The sequence below is a fragment of the Elaeis guineensis genome, chromosome 13, assembly GCF_000442705.2.
Source record: "Elaeis guineensis isolate ETL-2024a chromosome 13, EG11, whole genome shotgun sequence".
Classification (NCBI taxonomy): domain Eukaryota; kingdom Viridiplantae; phylum Streptophyta; class Magnoliopsida; order Arecales; family Arecaceae; genus Elaeis; species Elaeis guineensis.
The window spans coordinates 48,759,890-48,781,850 of NC_026005.2; the positions used below are offsets into that span (position 1 = coordinate 48,759,890).

General features: G+C 49.2%; 1 protein-coding gene and 1 long non-coding RNA gene across 3 annotated transcripts; one reads left to right on the forward strand and one right to left on the reverse strand.

The window, feature by feature from the left end:
* The first annotated feature begins 1,254 nt into the window (after window positions 1–1,254).
* Window positions 1,255–3,459, forward strand: LOC105033595 (uncharacterized). Of its 2 annotated transcripts, none has more exons than XM_073248182.1 (6): window positions 1,255–1,539; window positions 1,646–1,701; window positions 1,793–1,854; window positions 1,946–2,449; window positions 2,545–2,779; window positions 3,057–3,459. In XM_073248182.1, the coding sequence occupies exons 1-6, from the start codon at window positions 1,392–1,394 to the stop codon at window positions 3,213–3,215; spliced, it is 1,164 nt and encodes a 387-aa protein (XP_073104283.1). In that variant the 5' UTR covers window positions 1,255–1,391; the 3' UTR covers window positions 3,216–3,459. The 2 variants fall into 2 exon arrangements, with proteins under 2 accessions (XP_073104283.1, XP_010906761.1); XM_010908459.3 differs by having other exon boundaries at window positions 1,256–1,539; window positions 1,946–2,443.
* A 15,013-nt stretch (window positions 3,460–18,472) lies between these two features.
* On the reverse strand, window positions 18,473–20,346 carry LOC140853297 (uncharacterized). Its single transcript, XR_012136312.1, has 2 exons — window positions 19,982–20,346; window positions 18,473–18,908 (listed from the first exon to the last, which is right to left on the reverse strand). It is a non-coding gene; the product is annotated as an uncharacterized lncRNA (long non-coding RNA).
* Window positions 20,347–21,961: the final 1,615 nt, after the last annotated feature.

The following is a 21,961-nucleotide window of genomic DNA, read 5'->3' on the forward strand; positions in this document are numbered from 1 at the left end:
AAAGAGATGACATTGAGTAAAGAAAAGATGAACCACGGGAGCACTTACACACGGGAAGCCGAGTGAAGCTTGGTGACAACAAGAAGCGTCCCTGCAACATGTACATGTCGGAAGAAAAGTAGACCCTGATTTCGTATTGGACACCAAGGTATTAAATACCTTCTGATGCTATCATCCTTGTGCTTTTATATTCTTGATGGGTCTAGAGGAAACGCTTAACCAAGGTGACACGACGACCGGTTCTATCAGTTGGTGCTACGCCAGGCAAATACGGAAGCATTTTGTTGATGCAGCATGTCAGCTTGATGGTGATAGTTTGTGAAGAAACTAATTGATGCAAAAGGTTTAAGCCAATAAGAAAAGAGTCGACATTTTTTTTAGCTTTTGTTGTGATCAATCTTATCTTGTGCATCCTTATCTTGCTAGAGTAGGAATTTGGATAATATATATGGAAGCATTTTGTTGATGCAGCCCGTCAGCTTGATGGTGACAATTGTGAAGAAACTAATTGATGCAAAAGGTTTAAGCCAATAAGAAAAGAGTCGACATTGTTTTTAGTTTTTGTTGTGATCAATCTTACCTAGTGCATCCTTATCTTGCTGGAGTGGGAATTTGGATAATGTAGACATGGCCTATGGCTGTAACCTTGTAACCTTAGTTAACATAGTTGTAGCCACTTCCTACTTCCACTCAACCACTTATCATTTTCTAAAAATCTACCTTGTTTTTTATTTTATTTAAGAAATCGTTAGGAAAATCCAACACAATTGTCAATTGGACTGGATTTTCTAGAAAAATTAGGCCGATTGGTCTGCCCAACCCATATTCCTTTAAAGATCGATCCTAATTTTGGTTTCAATCCTATAGAATCTCTTTTTTATCTTCTACAGGATTTAAGCTGGGGAGATATTGAATTGATACTGGCCAACTCAAACAGACCCACGGATTCAATAGAAAATTCAGTCCAATTTTACTGGATTTTCTACATACACTTAAAAAAAAAAAAAAAAAAGCGTGCCGTTAGTTCCTCCCCGTATTTTTGACCCGAGGCAGTGTTACTCCGAAGTTATAAGACACGCCCATGGCAAGGAGACAAAAAAAAAAAAAAAAAAAGTGCTCGAAAAGCGAAGCGGAAAAATAAAACTGAAGATCTGGAAGGAGGGCCCACCCAATCTCCAACGGTCAAAAAATGCACGAGCCAACGTTTGGAAGGCCTTTGAAGGTGCCTCCAACGTCCCCCTTAAAGACTCCCACCAACGTCTCTTTCTCTCTCTCCTCGTCTCTCTTCACTCTCCTATTTGGTCTCTTTTCGTTCCCCTTCTTCCTCTCCATTTCTGGTTCAGATAGATCTCTTCCTTCCTTTTCCCACCACCTACCGGAAACAACAGAAGATGGAACCAGCTGACATCGACTGGAAGAACATCGAATCCAAGTACGTGAGGGATGACATCTACGAGCACATCAACGCTCCCAAATGGATCGATCTCGCCAACCCAAACGCTTCGCCGGTCGACGACGAATCCTGGTTCTGCCGCCCTGGTACAACCCAATTCTCCAGAAATTCTCATTCATCCACATCAAGAGTAAAACTTCTTTTTTTTTTTTTTTTAACTTATTACTCTTCCACCCCCCCACTTCTTCCCAGATTGCAGGCATCCAAAGACTGTAGAAGATTTCCAGAGATGGACTCCAAGTCCCAAGGTTCCAAGGCTCTCCAAGTCTTTGTCTCCTTCAGCTATCTTTCCCTCTTTCTTTCTTGATCTCAATTGATTTCCTTTTTGTGTAAAAATAGGTGAAACTCGTGAGATCGAGCTCGGAAATGTTGCCGCTGGGAGAGAGGAATGGCAATCAGAGGTACAAGACACCTTGAAAACTAGAAAAAAAACAAGATGAGATCTTGTTTTGGAATTAATTTTGCTTCATTTCTTGTTTTCCGGTTCTCCAGAGAGGGAAATAACTTGAAAAGGAGAGGGATCGCGGCATTCCTCCCTTCGTCTCCTCTCCGCGAGCCATTGAAACCCAAAGCAGCTGCTTCCAAGAAGTTTAGGGATGAAGGTGAGAACCAGAAGCCCAATATTTCGACTCCTCCTCCTCCTACTGGCAGTCAATTTGGTGCTCCCAAAGGGGGCAAGACTATAAAGGAGATGATCAAGTCGAGCGCAGAAAAGAAGGTGGAGGAGGAGAGGGAGGAGTGGCAGCAGCAGAAGAAGCCTCAGCCGCGGCTTAAGAGTACCCTCTCGGCAAGGAATCTATTCTCCGGGAAGGACATCTTGAGCCAGATCTCCGAGTTCTGCCAAGAACTCAAGAAGCTGGCTGGTAGAAGTGAGAGGCCTGATGCCCAAGAAGAGGCTAATAAGGAGGTGAAGAAGGTTTCAGAGTCAGCTCCTGAGGAGAAGGTGGAGAACAGGGAGGAGGGGAAGACCGATCGGGATCTGAATTCCAAGTATCTGTACATAAAAATCAAAACTTTGATGATTGGATTGACGCAATTCAACTGGGGTGATAATTTAACAGCATTCTTCTTTTTGGTAAAATGTTTTGCAGGAAAAAAAATGATGTATCAGAGAAAAAGATTGGTAAAAGGCCAATGAGGATTGAGGTGCAAGAGCACAAATACAAGAGGGGTCTCGATGAGAACTCATCTGTGCTGAGAGAGGTAAGAGCTTGTCCTCCCACGCCTCAGCACATTCCTTCCCCTTCAAGTCGGCGCCTTAGGATCCCCAAGGCCACTGCAACAGCCAGCTCTCCTCTTAATAAGCCTCCTAGATCGACACCTCCAGTGAGTTATGAATGTTCTTCCTAAAATTATGTTAATCTCAAAGAATTATATATTCAGTGTTTCTGCATTTAGAAACTAATCTAAATTGATTCAATAACTTAATTTGAAGCATATGATATTTTTTGATAATATCTGATAATTTGAAATTCTGGAAAAGAATTACATCTTTGTAGTTAATTATATTGATGTTAGTTTAGCGTATAAATGAAAGTATGAATTTTCCTCATGGTGAGAGAAATATTATTAATTCATGTTTTGGTGATGATGTAATGAACAGAGGGGAATACTTCAGGAGTTGGAGCAGAATAGAGAGGAGAAAAGAGAACTGGCTGCAAATGCTGAGGACAGCAACCGCACTTCTGTCGCTTCTGATAGTGAAAGAAGTTCAATGAATATGTTTTGGTTCCTGAAGCCTTGTACTTACCTGGTAAAGTAGGTTACAGGGTTTAGATATACTGCCAAGTCACTGATCATTATTTTGTTCCATACTTATTTGATTCATTTGTTTGAAGGATGAGATGAATTGTATCCATCCGTTGAGAAAATAAGCAGGCCTAAGTATAATCGGCTGTATTTCATGTCTTTTATACATAAATATTTGTTCAGCCACATCCATATCAGATGGTCATATTGTTCACTGATTTTTAGCTTATAAACATGCTAAGAAAGTTTCATGTCAACACTCCAAATTTTATGTAAGCTTGCATGAATATCTGCCAGCTCTCATCCTCCGGGAAATAAAATAACCTACAATATTTGTGCGCAAGCACAATCATAGTTGTTTCTGTTGTGATTATGGGCTTCATATTTGAAAGACATATATAAGGAGGTTCAAATCTTCAATTGTTGCAACTTGACCATGGACATGAACGCACCAGGTTAACTATTATTGCAGCAGCCACAATATTTAGATATAGTTCACCTTCAAATCCTGCAGATCTGCATGAGGAGTAATGGCACAAGACTAGAGAAGGGAACTCAAATGCTTATAGACTTGCAGGTTTGCTATTGTTGTGAAAATATGCTGGTAGAACAAACATACTTCCTCCTTGTGACCCATCCAATGAGGATCATCAATCCCAGCATACAAATGATGACAAACAAAAAGTTAAACTACTGGACTTTGGTTTTCCTGCTTGCATTCATTTCTGAGTGGCAATTGGTTGTTCTAGGGGCATTACATGACATTCTTATGACCTGCTTCATATTTTATCCCTTCCAAGAAAAGAAAGGTGCATCTTTATCCATGATCCAAGACTCATTTATCCTGATACAAGAAAATTAGCCTCTTCTGTAGCTTATTGTGATTGATGTATTGGTTAGCCTTGAGTAACCAGAACATTTGATTTACTCAAGGGAATTGCTATTTCAGCTAAGCACTAAATTTAGAAAAATAAACAATAATTTATATCACCTGATGGTAATCTGTGCATCTCAAATGTTGAAGAGGGAAAGGATTCAATGATCATTTACTGACCATAATCCTCTGTTGAATGTAATGCCATATTTTATTTGAACATATAGCATTTAAGAGAAAAACATTGAATTCTAATTACTTATTGAAACTGACTCACTGAAATATACAGCATAAGTCAGTTTAAGAACTAGACAAAATAAAAATAGCACAGATGTAGTGTAATCAATCCAATCAGAAAGATTTTGTTAGACCTTGTATTACATAACTAAGGCTTGTGAAGCATGGGTGGTTCCATAATCCCACAACATCTTGCAGAGGCCTACAACTTAATATAGAATAGAGGCCTAGATTCCACATCCAAGCAACCTGCTTATCCAGACTTTTCTCTGTTTATTTGAATTGAAGCTTTGCTGTTGATACACACGAGTTCTGAAGGTAGTGTATAACAACTCAGGACTTTGCCCAAAAAGGCTAATCAGAAGATATTATTTGGATTCTTTGGCCCTATACAAGTATCCAAGATCTTCCTAGCGAATAATCGTTGTGGGACTAAATACATGCATGCACGGGTCCTCACATACTCCCCCCTTTAAAGCTCTAGCATCCTCATCAAATTAAGGGTCCACATTCATATATCCATTCATAAACACCACGATCAACCCGTGGTCAACCCCAATGAACCCGTGCTGTAGTATCTCCCAGTCCATATAGGCCATGGGCTAGATCAGCTCCGATACCATTTATAACAATCCAGGATCTCATCCAAAAAGATCAGTCAAAAGGTATTATTTGGGTTTCTTGGCACTGTATAAGTATCCAAACGAATAATAGATGTAGGACTAAATACATGCCCGCACAGGTTCCTCACATAGTAGTCCTTTCAGTTGGAAGCATTTTGGTTTAATAGGCAAAGTTCTATTGAAATGGTTATAAAAAAGGAGGAGATGGTTGCATTGGAAAAGTTTTTATCAGTACACATTTGATCGAATGGCACTATTGCTTATATGGGCTGGGGTTTCGGAAGTTCTGCTTGTGGGACATCAAGTTGATTATATTGGTGCTCCAACCTGGAGACAGAGCCAAAGGATTCATAAATAAGGTAAACCTTTAAACATGTTAAAGAACGAAGAAATAAAAGAATTCATAAAACCAAGACCAACAAGGCAAAGAAGGCTTGTTGGTTTTGGTTATAGTTTCTCACTTGTGTTTGGTACATTTTTATGTGGAATTAACTTACATTCTTGAACCTAGGAGGATTAGTCACACTTCCTAACCTTCAAATTAGTGTAGATAATGCTATGATTAAGCTCAAGTAATTAACATAAATAGTACTAACGTGGCCTATCAAATATCCATTTTCCATGGGCTCTCAGCTCTTGCATATAAAGATTTAGCAGATGACAAACAGGTGACAAGAAGTTTTAGTATTTGAAGGGTTCACCAAACTATTTCGGTCACCTTCCTCCCAAGGTTCTCTTGCTGTTAGGAGCTGAAAGAAAACTCAACCAAACCTATAAATTTCACTCTTCTGGTTTTATCTGATCACTAAAGTAATGTTCATTATTACCATCAGTCAAGATCCATGCATTGATCTTCCCTTGGGAATTTGTAGTGAGAATCCAAATGTGTCACTCTTGGCTGGGTAAAATTCTTCTAGACAAATGCTCCTTGTGTTGATCTTCCTGTGATTATAGACTTACTGGTGAGCTAAGTGCAGCTAAGCAAGTCTATTAGCAACATCAACAATAATCCAGAGCCAAGTGTCCCATGGAATCTGGCACGAGGGTTCCATCATACGGATGTCGTCGAAATGTCTTCTGTTGGATACAACTTCATGAACAAAAATGGGTACTTTGGTCTCCGTGTGGCATCCCAAAAGCTTCATCATATTCTTATGATTGATTTTGGAGAGGCTGACCGTCTCGCTTGTAAACATTGCAAAGACTCCACTAATATGCTTCTTAACAGCAACTTTATAGCCCTCATGGGTTCCTTTTTAAGTCCAACTTTATCCAATACCTTGTGCTTATCAGAATTCTTCTAAAAGGCGGTCATAAGCGGCAGATACTCTTTGATCTCCATCCTGTAACCTGCAGCCAATTCTAGCCCCAAAGTTCATAGATAATGATCTGTTGTCCAACTACTTGTTTTGAAAGAACTTGAAATAGAGATATCGAACAAAAAGCTATCAGCACAAGATTCTTTGATCAGTGTTATTCCAGTTAGGGCAAGCACTGGCTGGACACAGCTAAGCACAATAATTGGTCATGAAGTTGATACTTGATAGGTTATTAAAGCATAGCTCTTGTTAGACCAGTTACATAGCACATCAAGTGAACAGGCTATCTGATGCGTGAAGATCTTAAAGAATGCCGCTCTTGTAATTCCTTTGTACATTCTGGGCATATGCATTCGTCTACATCAGTTCATCTTTCAAATTTCATTGGCAAGCTCTTATTTTAAGAAAATAAGCAATAAGCTCTATTCATTTGGATGGGTGATGGGACGTATCTGTACTTGGTTTATGTTCACTAGCATGAGTCCGACTTTTAAACAACATAGCTGCAATTCTGCTTCCAAATACAGATCATCAAGGAAACTAATTTCCTAATATGATTATGGCTGAATGGAGTATTCTCCGAATGGATATTGCATTATAAATTGCATAATGATCCTTCAAGGCATCATTTCTCTCTGCAAAAGGAGTCAGGTTGCAAAAGGCTTGCTTGGGTGCTTTAAATAACAGATGCTAATTACAGAAGTGTCATCATACATTTGTTGTGTCCCAAACACAAGGCAGGGCAGTGTAGCTCAAATTTTTTTCCTCCAACATCACGCTGACTTAGAAGATCTCAGTCCCAGATGCGATTTTTTGATTTTTTTGATGAGTGGCAATGACCAATTTGGCATCGGCTGATGTTAACAATCAGCAATGGTTTTTGTAGATATAAAGTGGCTGAACAGAATAGGCCTAGAAAGACACGGAACAAATTAAAATTTTTTGATGTAGAAGAGAATGAAATGCTTTTGGAAGCGTAAATTGTCACAACATTGGCTACCGTACAAGAAAATGTTGGAATTCTTTCATTTAAGTTTGCCCTTCCTCTTTTTTTCCCCTTCTTATTTGATGATGATAACTGTTGCGGCCAATCGCCTCGTCGCCCGATCGCCGGGAAGCGTGCACCTGCAAAAGGAAGTCCGCACTGACCGGAGGCGGCTCCGGCGGGGACCCTCCGACGGTCAAGTCAGAGAGGTGACTGGGCAACAGTGAAATGCAGACAGAGAGCTCTGAGAAGGAGAGAGGGAGAGGGAGAGAGGAGCGAGCCTGCGTATGTGGGAGAGACGGGCGGATCGATCCCTTGCACTGTTGCCTTCCCCGGTTTATATAGTGGAGCACGGTATGGCGCCATCATTAATGGCGCGGACAAGTGAGGAACTGTCAACTCACTGTAGGCTGTCAGAGCCGCCGTGAAAACGTCATGTCGCCGTGTAGCCGTCTAATCACCAGGGTTAACCCGGCTCTCGGCGGGACAATGCCCCTAGGTAACTGTGCCGCATGTCCGTGTCAGAGCTGACAACGTCTGGCGGCCGTACGATGGTTGGTGGAGTCGGCCGACCCAAGGTCGGTGGCCAGCAGAGTGGCGTCGGACTCCTCCGTCGGTCGGCGAGCTTCATGTGGGTCGGCTACCGGACCTCTGGTTTTAGTCGGTCGGGAATGGACCGTGGAATGGCCGCAGTTAGCCGCTGATGGCGTCCGTCGGCCTGTCGCCCGACTTACGATCGGCCAGTCAGAGTCGTCCGTCGGGCCGTTGGTTAGTCGGTCGGTCGGGCCGCCAGCCGGTCGGGCCCTCCGATAGTCGGTCGGTCGGTCGGTGGGTATCCCCCAACAGTTGCCCCCCTCCACTCCTAAGTCGGGTGGAGAGCTGGCCGATGCCTTCATTCGGGTAGCAAGACCGGGCGACTGGGAGTGGATTTGTCGCATGTGCAGATCCGACCGTACCGCCGGCTGATCCGTTGTCTGACACCTCACGAATCCCAAGTGATCCGAACGTCTAGTCGATGCCAGAAGTCGCGCCGGCGTTCGGTGTCAGACGCCGCGTCTTGTCGTCGTCAGTCGTCACGTCGGTGTCAGAAGATCGGGTGCCGGACGATACGGCGTCAGTCGATCGGATATTCGGCGCCGATCGCGGGTGAGGCGTCCCATCGGGAACGCGGACCGGCGCGGGCGGCCGACTGCGGAGCCAACCCCCGCGCGCCGCGTGTCATGGTGGTTGGCCGGCGTCCGCTCCGGCATTTAATGAGGGCGGTGCGGGCGTCCCGGGACGAAGCGCGCCGAATCCTCAGCCAACCGGCGGGCGCCACGCGTCGCGCATCTGGAGGTCTTTGGTCGGCGCGGAAGGATCTCGGCCGTCGGTCGGCCCTATATATATAGGACCTCCCGGACCCTGACCCACTTTTGCCACATTCCGCTGGGGAAACTCTGTCCGGGCGATTTTTCAGTCGTCGCGGGCAGAGCTCTTCTTCGCCTGCGGAGGGTCCATCCGGATCCGGTTCGTGGTCCTCCTTCCTCTTCTTCCTTCCTTTTTCGGTTCCTGCACAATGACCAGGAAACCGACTCTGGGAGCTCGGTCGGGGAACCCGACCGACGACACCCGATCGGCTCCGGAAGATGAGGCCTCCTCGCTTTCGGGGCCGAACGTCGATCAGCTTCGGGAGCACTATCGCATCCCGGAGCAGTTTCGGCTCTCCGCTCCAGGGGCCGGCGGTCGGGTCAACAACCCTCCGCTTGGCGACCTGGCGCTGTATGTTGAGGACCTTCGTGCGGGTCTTCGACTTCCGATTCCGGAGTTCGTCCGGAATCTGCTTGATTACTACGGACTCTGTCCGGCGCAACTGGCGCCGAACTCTGTCCGGCTAATCATTTCTTTCGCGCTGTTGTGTCAGCTCTTGCCGACCAACCCTCGCATTTCCCTCTTCCGGGCATTTTTTGTGCTCCGACCCCACCCTAAAGCCCGAGGGTGGTGGCTCTTCAACCCCCGGAAGGGTCTTGCTTTCATAACTGGTCTTCCATCGTCCATTCATGGGTGGAAGAACCAGTTCTTTTTCATTTCTTCTTCTTCTTCTTGGGGCTTTCCTTCCCGCTGGGGTGTACCCCGAACTGAGGCCAACGACAACAGTCGGGTCGACGTGGACGACCGGAAGGACTTCCACCGACTCAAAGACATGTCGGTCCCGAAGCAGAGAGAGCTTGTTACCGAGCAAGCTCTCTATGATGCCGGCCTGAGTCTGGTCCCCCGAATAGGTATCGCCCGATCCCCCAGCTTTTCTTTTTGTTCGGCTTTAGGGTAGTTCTGGTCCGGCCTTTGACACTGGTCGGTTTTGCAGGGACACCGCCGAGGATGAGGCCGACCGATGCCGAAATTCGTCAATTTGCCGCCGCGAGGAAGAGGCCAGCGTCGGGGGCTGGCCCTTCGCGCTCTTCCAAGAGACCAGCCCCAGTCCCGCCGATCGTGGAAGCGTCGGCGACCGAGGGGTCGGAGCCGATCATAGCCCTCGCGGCTCCGACTGTCCGAGTCGAGGAGAGGCCGACCGAGGAAGTGGCCGAAGGAGTGTCGGCGGTTTCGCCGCTGCGGGTGGAGCCGGATGTCATCCGGGAAGCCGAACATCGTCCGGAGGCGTCCGCTGGCGCAGGGGGGCGCCGGGTCGAACTCCAGCGTCCCATCGCTGCCAGCCCCGTCGGTCGGGGCAGCTGATCGGGGGAAAGCCCCGATGGAGCCCTCGGAGGAGGAGAGATCAATGCCCCCCAGCGCATACTACCCTGAGGGTGCATCGGCCTTGGCCGACCACAACCTTGCGAGGAGGTTGTGCCAGGGGATCCTCCTCCCTACCGACGTTCAGTCGTTGCGGTCTCGGCAGGTGACCGAGATGCTGTCGCGGTTCTACCCGACAATGGTGGAGGTAAGCTTCGCGTCACCTTTTTCCTTAGAAAAATTTTTGCTTGCCACATAATTCTGACAAAGCTTTTTTCCGTCGGCAGCTGATCTTCACCATGTCCGAGTTGGAGGCCGGATACCGAAGGTTCGGCGACGTTCGGGCAGCCTTTAAGGAAAGGTCGGCGGCGGCCGAGGCCGAAAGAGCGAGGCTGGTCGACCAACTGCAGGAGTCGGTCGACCGGGAGGCCAAGTTGACGGACGAGGTCTCCCGGCTTATGGCCGAACTGAAGTCGGCCAAGAAGGAGGCCAAGCACAAAGGTCGGGTCGTGCGTCGTCTTCGACGCGAACGGGACGGTGCCACCTCCGAACTCCAAGGGGAACGCGAGCAACTTCGGGCCAGCCTGGGGAAGCTCGCGGAAGCCGAAGAGGATTTGTCCATCGCCCAGATCGACGCCGAAATTGCTAGGGCCGAGGCGGAGTTGGCGAGGGAGGAGCTGGCCCACACTGAGGACGAGGCACGGTCGGCGAGGGAGTCGGCCGATCGTGCGGTTGAGGACTTCCGGGCCTCCGACCGGTACAAGGAGGAGATGCTCGAGTCGGGCTTCGCCTCCTATCGGGTCGGGTTCGAGGACGGTCGGGATGCCGTCCATGCCTTGTACCCGGAGGTGGACGTCAGCCGAGTCGTCCCGCTACTCGCCGAAGAGGAGGGAACCGAAGAGGAGGCCGACCATCTGTCGGGAGGCGTCATCCCAGCGGAGGAAGCCGTCCCGGAGCAGGAGCCGACCGAAGGTCCCTTGCCGACTGAAGGACATCCTTCTGCCGTTGACCCAGCGCCGCTCACGGTCGAGACGCCGATCCTTCCCGATCCTCCGTCGGTCGAAGAGATTAACCAGGACGAATGATCGGTCCAGCCGACCGTCTTCCTTTTGTTTCTTCTTGAAAATACGTGTAATCGGGCTTCGGCCCGACTTTGTAATTTCCTTTGATCAATGAATGAAATTGTCTTTTCTTGTGTCTTTTGTTTGAAATGTCTCTTATTGCTGTAATGTCGAACCCTAGTTACCGACTTAGAGAAGTCGCCAACTCGGGTAAGTCGGTAGGACTTAACCGGCTTGCACAGCTCCGAAGTAGCTTGTGTCCCGACTTTAGGTCGGCTTTCAATAATTGTAGTCGCCGTTCGGGCGCATCTGTTAAGTCGGGATCCGACCGAACCTGGTAAAGGTTCGGCAGCCGGACCTCCGTAGATGCACTTAGTCGATCATCGTCCGGCGCAGTGTCGGGGGCATGATAGTAAGTCGGGTCCCCATGCTCTTGCGTCGGGTTTCATGTCCTTTGACAGACGGTGGCAAGCCGAGTGTCGTTCAGCCGGCCGTAGGTCGGTCGGCGAGTAGTGGGTGCGACTAAGGTCGCATCATGTGATAGACGGTGGTAAGCCGAATATCCCTCGACCGGCCGTAGCCTGGTCGGAAGTCGCGGCAATAGCCGCGTGGGCTTTTAGCCTTTCTTCGGTCGGGGCCCGATCGGCCAGTCGGCCGATGGATTCTGCCCGAAAATTCGACCGTAGAAGGAGTATGAACTCCCGTCATCGTAGATGCATCGGTCCGTGTAAGGGGCCGATGTGTCGTCGGTGCCAGGTCCGCGTCGATGCGTCGGGGCTGAGCGCCGATCAGTAGTCGAAGAGTTAGAACTCCGATTTTTCAAACTGAACTTGTATTCCGATGATTGAATTACAGAATTCACTGGTAATACAGCTTCAAGTTGTCGGCGTTCCAAGTCCGGGGAATGGGCTTCCCCTCAAGGGTCTCCAGCTGGTAGGCCCTCGGCCCGAAGGTGTCAGCAACCTTGTAGGGTCCTTCCCAGTTGGGAGTCAGCTTCCCTTGGTCCAAGGGCTTCGACACTTCTGCCTTCCTCAAGACTAGGTCGCCAGGCTTAAAGAGCTTTGGTCTGACCTTGGCGTTGTAATACCGGGCGACCCTCTGTCGGTATGAGGCCATTCGGATTTGAGCCTCATCTCGCAGTTCGGGGAGAAGGTCTAGGTCGGCCCTCCGGCTTTCGAAGTTATCCGGCTCGCGGTACTGCTCGACCCTTGAAGATGGCAGGCCAATCTCGAGCGGGATCATAGCTTCTGTCCCGTAGGCCAAACTGAACGGCGACTCTCCGGTCGGGATGCGGGGGGTCGTTCGGTAAGCCCACAGGACGGAGCCCAGCTCGTCGACCCAGAGACCTTTGGCTTCGTTCAGTCGGGTCTTGAGTCCATGGAGCAGGGTTCGGTTCGTCACCTCAACCTCGCCATTGGATTGTGGGTGCCCGACTGAAGTTAGTCGGTGACAGATGTGGAACCTGGCGCAGAAGCCTTTGAAGTCTTGGTTGTCGAATTGCCGTCCGTTGTCGGTGATGATGGTGTGCGGCAATCCGAACCTGAAGATGATGGACTTTTGGACGAAGTCCTCCATCTTCCGCTCGGTGATCTGCGCCAAGGGCTCGGCCTCGACCCACTTCGTGAAGTAGTCGATGGCGACAACGATGAACTTCCTCTGGCCTGACGCCGGTGGGAAGGGGCCGAGAATATCGACTCCCCACTGAGCGAAGGGCCATGGAGCAACAATGGGAGTGATTTGGCTGGCCGGTTGGTGCTGAATATTGGCATACTTCTGGCATGGCTCGCACCTTCGGACCAACTCTGCCGCATCCTTCCTCATGGTCGGCCAGTAGTAGCCCTGTCGTAAGACCTTGAAGGCTAAGGACTTGCCCCCCAAGTGATTCCCACAAATTCCCTCGTGAACCTCTCGGAGGGCGTAGTCAGCGTCGGTCGGTCCCAAGCACCTGAGCAGAGGGAGGGAGAACGACCTCTTGTAGAGTCGGCCGTCCATGATCACATATTGCGACGCCGACCATCGGAGTCGCTTGGCCTCCGCGGGGTCTTCGGGACTGGTCCCGTCGGACAAGTACCGGACGATCGGGTCCATCCAACTTGGTTCGGACGTTAGCTGCTGCACTTCTTCGACCCGATCGATGCTCGGCTGCTGGAGGTTTTCGACAAACGTCCGACCCAAAGAATCATAGGCCGACGTTGCCAATCTGGAGAGAGCGTCGGCACGGGCGTTCTCCGTCCTGGGGATGTGGGAGATCTCGAAATGCTCGAGGCGGGCCACGAGATCCTTTACCTTCTGAAGATACTTGATCATGGTCGGATCTCGCGCCTCGAAGTCGCCCTTGACCTGCCCCACGATCAGCTGAGAGTCAGAGAATGCCCGGAGGCTGTCGACGCCCAGTTCCTTCGCCATCCTCAAGCCCGCGAGGAGTGCCTCGTATTCGGCTTGATTGTTGGAGGTCTTGAAGTCGAACCGGAGGGCGTATTCGGTGACTACCCCATCCGAATTCGTGAGCAGGAGCCCGGCCCCGCTTCCCTGAGCGTTGGAGGCTCCGTCGATGTGAAGTACCCAGGTGGAGATCGGGTCTGGCTCAGAGACCGAATCTCGTCCCGGGCCTTCAGCTCCCGACCTTTGGTCGGTCGTCGGGCATTCAGCGATGAAGTCGGCCAAGACCTGAGCCTTCAAGGCAGGCCTCGGTCGGTACTGAATGTCGAACTCGCTAAGCTTCATCGCCCACTTAGCGAGTCGTCCGGATGTGTCGGGTCGGCGCAGTACGGCCCTCAAGGGCTGGTTGGTGAGTACCACGATGGCGTGGGCCTGGAAGTATGGTCGGAGCCGTTGCGCGGAGACGGTCAGGGCGAAAACCATCTTTTCCGTCTCCGAGTATCTGGCTTCGGCGCCGTGGAGCACTTTGCTGGTGTAGTAGATGGGCTGATGGGTTCGGCACTCGTTTTCCCGAACGAGCACCGAACTGATCGCCTCAGAAGATGTGGCCAAGTAGAGATACAAGGTCTCCCCGACCTGCGGCTTTACGAGCAGCGGCGGGGAAGCCAGGTACCTTTTCAGGTCTTCAAAGGCCTGTTCGCACTCATCCGACCAAGAGAAACCGTTCGCCTGGCGCAGGGTCTTGAAGAACGGGAGGCACCTTTCAGCTGATCGGGAAATGAATCGGCTAAGAGCGACGATTCTTCCGTTCAGCTGTTGGACCTCCTTCTTGGTGTTCGGATGACGCATGTCGAGGATCGCCTTTATCTTCTCAGGGTTGGCCTCGATCCCTCTCTGAGAAACGAGGAATCCGAGGAACTTCCCCGAGGTCACCCCGAAGGCGCATTTGGTCGGGTTGAGCTTCATTCGGTGTCGTCGAAGGGTGCGGAAGGTCTCCTCGAGATCCTGAACATGGTCCGGGATCTGCGTGCTCTTTACCAGCATGTCGTCCACGTACACCTCCATGTTACGCCCGATCTGGTCTTTGAAGACCTTATTGACGAGTCGCTGGTAGGTGGCGCCGGCATTCTTCAACCCAAAGGGCATCACCCGATAACAGTAGAGGCCCTTGGGGGTCACGAACGCGGTGTGCTCCTCGTCTTCAGGCGCCATCCGGATCTGATTGTACCCGGCGAAGGCGTCCATGAAGCTGAGCAGTCGAAATCCGGACGTCGCATCCACCAGCTGGTCGATCTTCGGGAGTGGAAAGCTATCCTTCGGGCATGCTCGGTTGAGGTCGGTATAGTCGATGCAAATCCTCCATTTCCCGTTGGCTTTCTTGACCATGACGACATTGGCGAGCCAATCGGGATACATGGATTCCCGAATGAAGCCTGCTTCGAGCAGCTTGTCCACTTCTTCGTCAATGGCCTTCTGCCTTTCTGGGGCGAAGGACCTTTTCTTCTGCCTCACCGGCTTCATTGTCGGGTCGATGTTGAGTCGGTGAGTAATTGTTTCTGGAGGGATGCCCGACATATCTGCTGCCGACCATGCGAATATGTCGGCATTGGCCGTCAGCAGCTCCGCCAGTCGGTGGCGTTCGGTGTCGGGCAATTGAGACCCGATCCAAACTTTTCTGTCGGGATTTTCTCCTATCGGGATCGCCTCGAGCTGCTCGGTCGGCGAACCCCGCTCTTCCTCCTCCCGTTGATCCAGCTTGTCGATTGTCAGGGGATCCTTTGTCTCGTCGCTTTGGGCGGAGATTTGGAAGCATCGTCGGGCGAGCTGTTGATCTCCGCGCATCTCCCCGAGTCCATTTTTGGTCGGGAATCGAACAAGGAGATGGTACGTCGAGACGATCGCCCTGAGGGCGTTCAATCCGGGTCGCCCGAGTATGGCGTTGTAGGCCGAAGGAACTTGGACGACCGCGAAAATGAGGGAGACCGTTCTTTGCCATGGTTCGGTACCGACCGTCACGGGCAGGGTGATTTCTCCTTCTGTCGTGACGGTGTCTCCGGCAAAGCCGATCAAGGGCGTGGAGACCCTACTAAGTCGATCAGTCGGTAGTCGCATTCGGGAGAAGGTCGAGTAAAACAAAACATTTGTCGAACTTTCATTATCAACAAAAATTCGTTTTACATCATAATTGGCTATTGTCGCCGACACAACAACAGCGTCGTCGTGGGGAGTCTGGATGCCCCGAACGTCGTCTTCTGAGAAGGTAATCACGTCGTCCGGGCGCGGCTTTTTCGTCGGCTCCCCCCTGTAGACGTCCCCGATCCCAGCCGCTTGGAGATCATGTTAATGACTCCAGCCGTCGGCTGGTTAGTCGGCGCCTCTTCAGTCGGCTGGGGGCGTCGATCGGCAGCCGGTCGGGTCGGCGGACCCTTTCGAAATTTGCCGAGATATCTCCGACGGATGAGATTTTCGATCTCATCCTTCAACTGGATGCATCGCTCGGTGTCGTGGCCGTGGCTCCGATGGAACCGGCAGTACTTCCGATGGTCGAGGCCCTTTGCCTTCAGAGGCGGAGGCCGTCGCAGGTATTCTTCCCCTTCGATCTCCATCAAGATCTGCGCACGGGGAGCGGAGAGAGGAGTGTAGGAGTCATACCTGGGACGCACCGGCCTCGGAGTCTGTCGGCGGGGTGATTTTTGGATCTGTCGGGGTGGAGAAAGCCGACTATTGGCCGGGGGCCTGCTTGGTTCGGCGGGCTCCCGACCTTTTCTTCGCTTCTCCTTCGGGCCCCTGGGCTCGACCAAGCGTCGGTCGGACGCTCCTTCGTCCGCGCGCATATACTTGTATGCGCGCTCCAGCAGCTCGGCGTATGTTCGGGGGAGGGTCTTGTCCAGAGAATAAGTAAATCGGGATGACCTCAGGCCCCGCTTCATGGCTGAAACCGCCATGTCTTCGTTGAGGTCCCGGACCTCGAGCGTGGCCGCGTTGAATCGCGCCACGAAGTGTCGGAGCGTCTCGCTTTCCCCCTGCTTGAGGGAGAAAAGGCTATCCGACGTTCGCGGCGGCTTTCGGCTGGTGCTGAAATGGGCCACGAACGAGTGCTCGAGCTGCGCGAAGGAATGGATACTGCCCGATCGAAGACCGGAGTACCAAGCCCTGGCAGCCTTGCGAAGTGTGGCGGGGAAGCCGATGCAAAAAAGAGCGTCGGTTGCCCCTTGAATCGTCATGAGAGCTTTATAGCTCTCGAGGTGGTCGACTGGGTCGGTGGAGCCGTCGTATGGCTCCACGTTCGACATTTTGAACCGACTGGGAATCGGCTCATCGAGGATCAGTCGAGAGAGAGGCTGGGCGGTCTGGAAGTCGACGTCGTTCGAAGACTTCTGGCCGTCCATCTGCAGTTGGGCGAGTCGGCGGTCGATCTCCTCGAACCGTCGCTCGTAGTCGTCCGCTCATCGATGCTGGGAGACCCCGGGGGTGGAGCCTCCGGAGGATTCTGAAAGAGAGGCCGACGGTGTGCGCGGCCGCTTTTCCTTCCTCGCCCGTTCCAACGGGGAAGGAGAGGGCCGCTGGGACCGTCGGTCGTCACGCCGTGGTCGCCCCTCCTCCTCTCCGTGGGAGCGCTGTTGGGAGCGCTCGCCTGGAGGCGACAGGGGTCGGTGCGGCCGTCGGCGGCTGCTCCTGGAAGGCATAGGTCGGGCCGCCGGTTGTTGCTGGAGGCTTTTGACTGCGTCGGTCAGTACGGTTATCTGCCGTACGATGGCCGCAATCTGGGCCTCCGTGGTCACTGCAGGTCGCGGAGAGCTAGGCTCCGCCGCCGGTGGTGGCGGGGAGGCTTCTTCCCGGCGGGAAGAGCGCCTGGCCGACCCAGTGACTCTCGATCGTTGAGCTCTTGTCTTTGTCATGCTGTCCCCTACCTGGCGCACCAATCTGTTGCGGCCAATCGCCTCGTCGCCCGATCGCCGGGAAGCGTGCACCTGCAAAAGGAAGTCCGCACTGACCGGAGGCGGCTCCGACGGGGACCCTCAGACGGTCAAGTCAGAGAGGTGACTGGGACAACAGTGAAATGCAGACAGAGAGCTCTGAGAAGGAGAGAGGGAGAGGGAGAGAGGAGCGAGCCTGCGTATGTGGGAGAGACGGACGGATCGATCCCTTGCACTGTTGCCTTCCCCGGTTTATATAGTGGAGCACGGTATGGCACCATCATTAATGGCGCGGACAAGTGAGGAACTGTCAACTCACTGTAGGCTGTCAGAGCCGCCGTGAAAACGTCATGTCGCCGTGTAGCCGTCTAATCACCAGGGTTGACCCGGCTCTCGGCACGACAATGCCCCTAGGTAACTGTGCCGCATGTCCGTGTCAGAGCTGACAACGTCTGGCGGCCGTACGGTGGTTGGTGGAGTCGGCCGACCCAAGGTCGGTGGCCAGCAGAGTGGCGTCGGACTCCTCCGTCGGTCGGCGAGCTTCATGTGGGTCGGCTACCGGACCTCTGGTTTTAGTCGATCGGGAATGGACCGTGGAATGGCCGCAGTTAGCCGCTGATGGCGTCCGTCGGCCTGTCGCCCGACTTACGATCGGCCAGTCAGAGTCGTCCGTCGGGCCGTTGGTTAGTCGGTCGGTCGGACCGCCAGCCGGTCGGACCCTCCGATAGTCGGTCGGTCGGTGGGTATCCCCCAACAATAACCATCTGCTGAAAATATGATGGGACATCTGGATCCCATTTGCCAGGAAATATAGAAGCTGAATAACGTGCAGATTTACATACTCTGATGGATATATGGATGTCCATGAGTAGGACAGCGGGAGAGAAGTGAGCATACTCTTGCATGCCCATCATGTGCTGGATACTTTTTCAGTCGGATGGCGTCAAATGCCATCGGAAATGGGTGACTTAGAGACAATTGCAAACTGCCTTACCATATAAAAGGAAAATTGCACCTTTTGGGGGATTCTAGAATTCTTGTTTAGCAACTCAGACAGCATGCAGGTGCAGTCATAGAAAGGATTGGTAGACAGCTACTGAACTCTTAAGAGCTGAGATCCTGCTTAGAAAGTGGAAATGAATGCCTATCAGTCCATTAGATCCTCATAATAGGTAAAAATTTATGAATTTCAAGCTTATGGGCATGTATCCAATGCGTCAAAATACATGACCACCTATGAGATCACTACTCGTGAAAAAGCACAATACAATTTTTGCAGAATTAAAATTTGATAACCTCAATTTCTTTTAATAAACTTCCACAACCACCTTCCATAAATAGTACAAATTCAATGTCTTTCAAAACCAAACTAATGGTCTAAAGAAAAGAAAAGAACTTCGTGATCTGTGAAAAATGCTACTGCAGATTCGCTTCACGGAGAAGGGTGATCAGAAAACTGCAACCGTTGAGATTTGAGAATAGCATGGGAATCAGCAAAAGTTGCAGCAGTTTCCAGGAGGTAGGATTTTACAAAACTAGATAAAAAATGCGACATCAATGTCACCTCAATTCAGCATTCATCTAGTGCAAACCGCATCTCCCAGCCTGCAGCAAAGAACATGAGAACTGATTTATATGAGTTTCTTTCATATAAAAGTCCCATCATTTTCTTATGTTGGATCAGATCAGCAAATGCCAGAGAACACAATATAAGTGCATGTAAACATTGAAAAGGGTACACTCCCGCACAGCAATCTACTAAAACCCAGAATTCTATGTGGGGTGAATAAGACAATTGGAATGGAAACATGTGAATATTGTTGAGATCCATGTTAGAATCCCGTCATAGATTTCCAAATTCAAACAACTAACGCCCATTTAGAACAAGCAACACACTGAGCCACAAGCAACACAAATGTCCCTACGTTGCTTGTAAAGTGGAATACAAATCGTGAGACAAATAAATCTCAATGGATGCAGATACAAGTTTCACATCAGGAATATTTGTTCCTGGTAAAGTGGAATGCAGATAGTCTGCACCTTTTAGTAGAGATATATTTGCCTCCCCATCTGTAGCTACGAGCATCTTAAACCATAAATAATTGAGGTATGCACAGTGTCAAAATGCATAGCATGTCATTCAAATTGAAATTCACAATGTCCGGTAAAATTTTGATACAAACAAGCACAATATGTTACAACATCATAGTTTATTAGCCGCAACCTGACACAATATAAGCTTTTCCTTCAGGGAGAGGTAGTAAAAGCTAATGCTTTTATTACTTGTGACCTGAGATGGTACAAGCTTTTTTTTTTTTTTTTCTTTCTGGAAGGGAGGGGGGGGGGGGGGTGGAGGGAAGAGAGAGAGAGAAGAGACTAAATGCTATTGCAATAAAAGGCCAGACTAGTGCATGAGGAAGCTGCCAGTGCATGGTCTAAAGAGGGTCAGATGTACACAGCCCTACCCTCATGTGCAGAGGGGCTATTTCCCATGTTTAGACCCGTGACTTCCAAGTCACAAAAGAGGAAACTTATCGTTGCGCCTAAGCTCACCCTCAATAAAAGCTATTGGTATGCATACAATTATCTTGCAACTAGCATCAACATCATTATGAACAAAGTCCAAGCTTCAGATATTAACATCATACACCAAATAAAAGAGAGCAACATTAACTCACCATGAGAACACCCCAACCTTGTGAATGTTCTGAAAAGGAGGAATTAAAGAATGCAGCATTACTCCACCATGCCAGTAATTATAGATACTTTGATAACCAAGGAACTTCTGAGCAATCCTTCAATGCAAAAGCTACATCATCACTGACATATAGAATTGCAAACAATTAGAATCTGTTTGCGACAATGACACAAGTGCATTTAAAAACATCACTATTTTCAATTTGCAGATAAAAAATTTCCATCTTGAATAATATTAAACTAGGCAGCTACAGATATGTTTGTTGATACAAGCACCAATATCATTTCACAAGAGGAAGAACAAGGAGGATGTGAGCGCTGTTCTCTGTCAGTTTCTAGTTGCATCACTTAATATAGCATTAAGTGTCTGGCCAGTTTAAGCTCTCCTTGTTTATTATATAAAGTTCCATATACCATGCTAACTTTTTATTTTTATCATGTGACCAGCAATTGTTGCAATTTTCCTGAGTTCAAGGCTCACCAATGTCAATTTATTAGTCCTTTAAGTGACAGCAACTATTGCTAATTTTCCATAATGTGAGGCCCACTAGTGTCAAGTTGGTAGTCCTTTCATTCTAAACTATCCAAAAGGAAAACAAGAAGAAAGAAGGTTAAGGTTTAGGCAACCCACAAAACATTAAAGACTATTTTCATGTAACTATCTATAAGTACAAGGGAAATTTGTAAAATAGCTTTCATTTTTCAAGGTGTATAGAAGCTGAACCATCCTCAGAACCACTCAGGCAGGGCTGGAAATGACCTGAGCCAGCCCAAAGCCATCAAACTGTCGATTTGTGTTGGGTCTTTGGACCTGGTCCAAGGGAGTTTGGGTCAGGCTTGGGTCTCATTTTAGAGCATGAAGAATTTTCAGGTCAATTTGGCCAAAACATGGCCCAGCATGAACCCCAACCCAATAACTAACAAATGGCATAGTGTTCTCAAATCTCCCAATGCCATTTCCTCAACTCCATCTAGCAGAACAGCTGCACACTCTAAAAAGAAAAAAGAAAATAAAAATTGCCTCCTCACCTCCTTCTTAGCAAGTGCCTGCCTCCACATCGCCATCCTCCATCACGACCTGCATCATTGGTTCCTCCCTTCAAAACAAACAAGTATTGCTTTCTGTCCCTTTTTAAGCTAGATTGGATTGGTTTGGTTCAGGCCTGTATGGGGCTTCGAGCAAGGCTTGGTTCAAGCTCAAGACAGATGTTGTATCCGCCTTTTGGTTTTAGGCCCAATCAGGAACCAAAAAAATTTTCGGACCAAGCTGGAGAAAGCAGGTGGCTGGACACAACCAACCACCCGTTTCCAGCCCTCCATTTAGGCACAAGGGTCAATTGCAGTGATATCAGTTAGTTAATTTCCTTATACATAATAAACATGCATATAAATTTTTTAAGATAGATGTGTCAACCTTCTTATAGATCTAAAACGATTTATAGGTTACAGTCAAAGAGCAAGGTGAAATTTGAAATTGCTTCTGACCGAGTATCTTCTACTTGCATTTATTCACACAATCATTTTAAGAAAAAAACCTTTACAGACTAATATTCTTCATGTAAAACAGAAAGTTCCACTTGCACCAATTTTGCTGAATATTTAATATGAAAAGTTCAGAAAAAGATTATTTGAAGTAACAGTGCAGCCAATGATTATATTCGTCAGATACATAAAAAAGGCCATTATGCAATGGTCATAATAACCACTATAGGGATAAGGATATGACATGACACAAAGATCAAAACCATAAATTTCTGAAAAATAGAATAAGATATGGCTGGGATTCTATGATAAAAGAATAAAATATAATTTTAAATATATGTGAAAAAATCATTTGCAAAAGCTAACAGCTTATTGCAGTAACATAGCCCACCTTATTGTAGTAACATAGCCCACATTTCACACACCAACATTAAACAAACCCTATTTAATCATCATTCAAATCCATAAACCACAATCCA

Excerpts from the sequence above, each read along its gene's own strand:
- LOC105033595 (XM_073248182.1), top strand. The coding sequence starts at position 1,392 with ATGGAACCAGCTGACATCGACTGGAAGAACATCGAATCCAAGTACGTG. Across the intron at positions 2,450-2,544 it reads GATCTGAATTCCAAGTATCT|GAAAAAAAATGATGTATCAG; the intron begins GTACATAAAAAT and ends AATGTTTTGCAG. Across the intron at positions 2,780-3,056 it reads CTCCTAGATCGACACCTCCA|AGGGGAATACTTCAGGAGTT; the intron begins GTGAGTTATGAA and ends TGTAATGAACAG.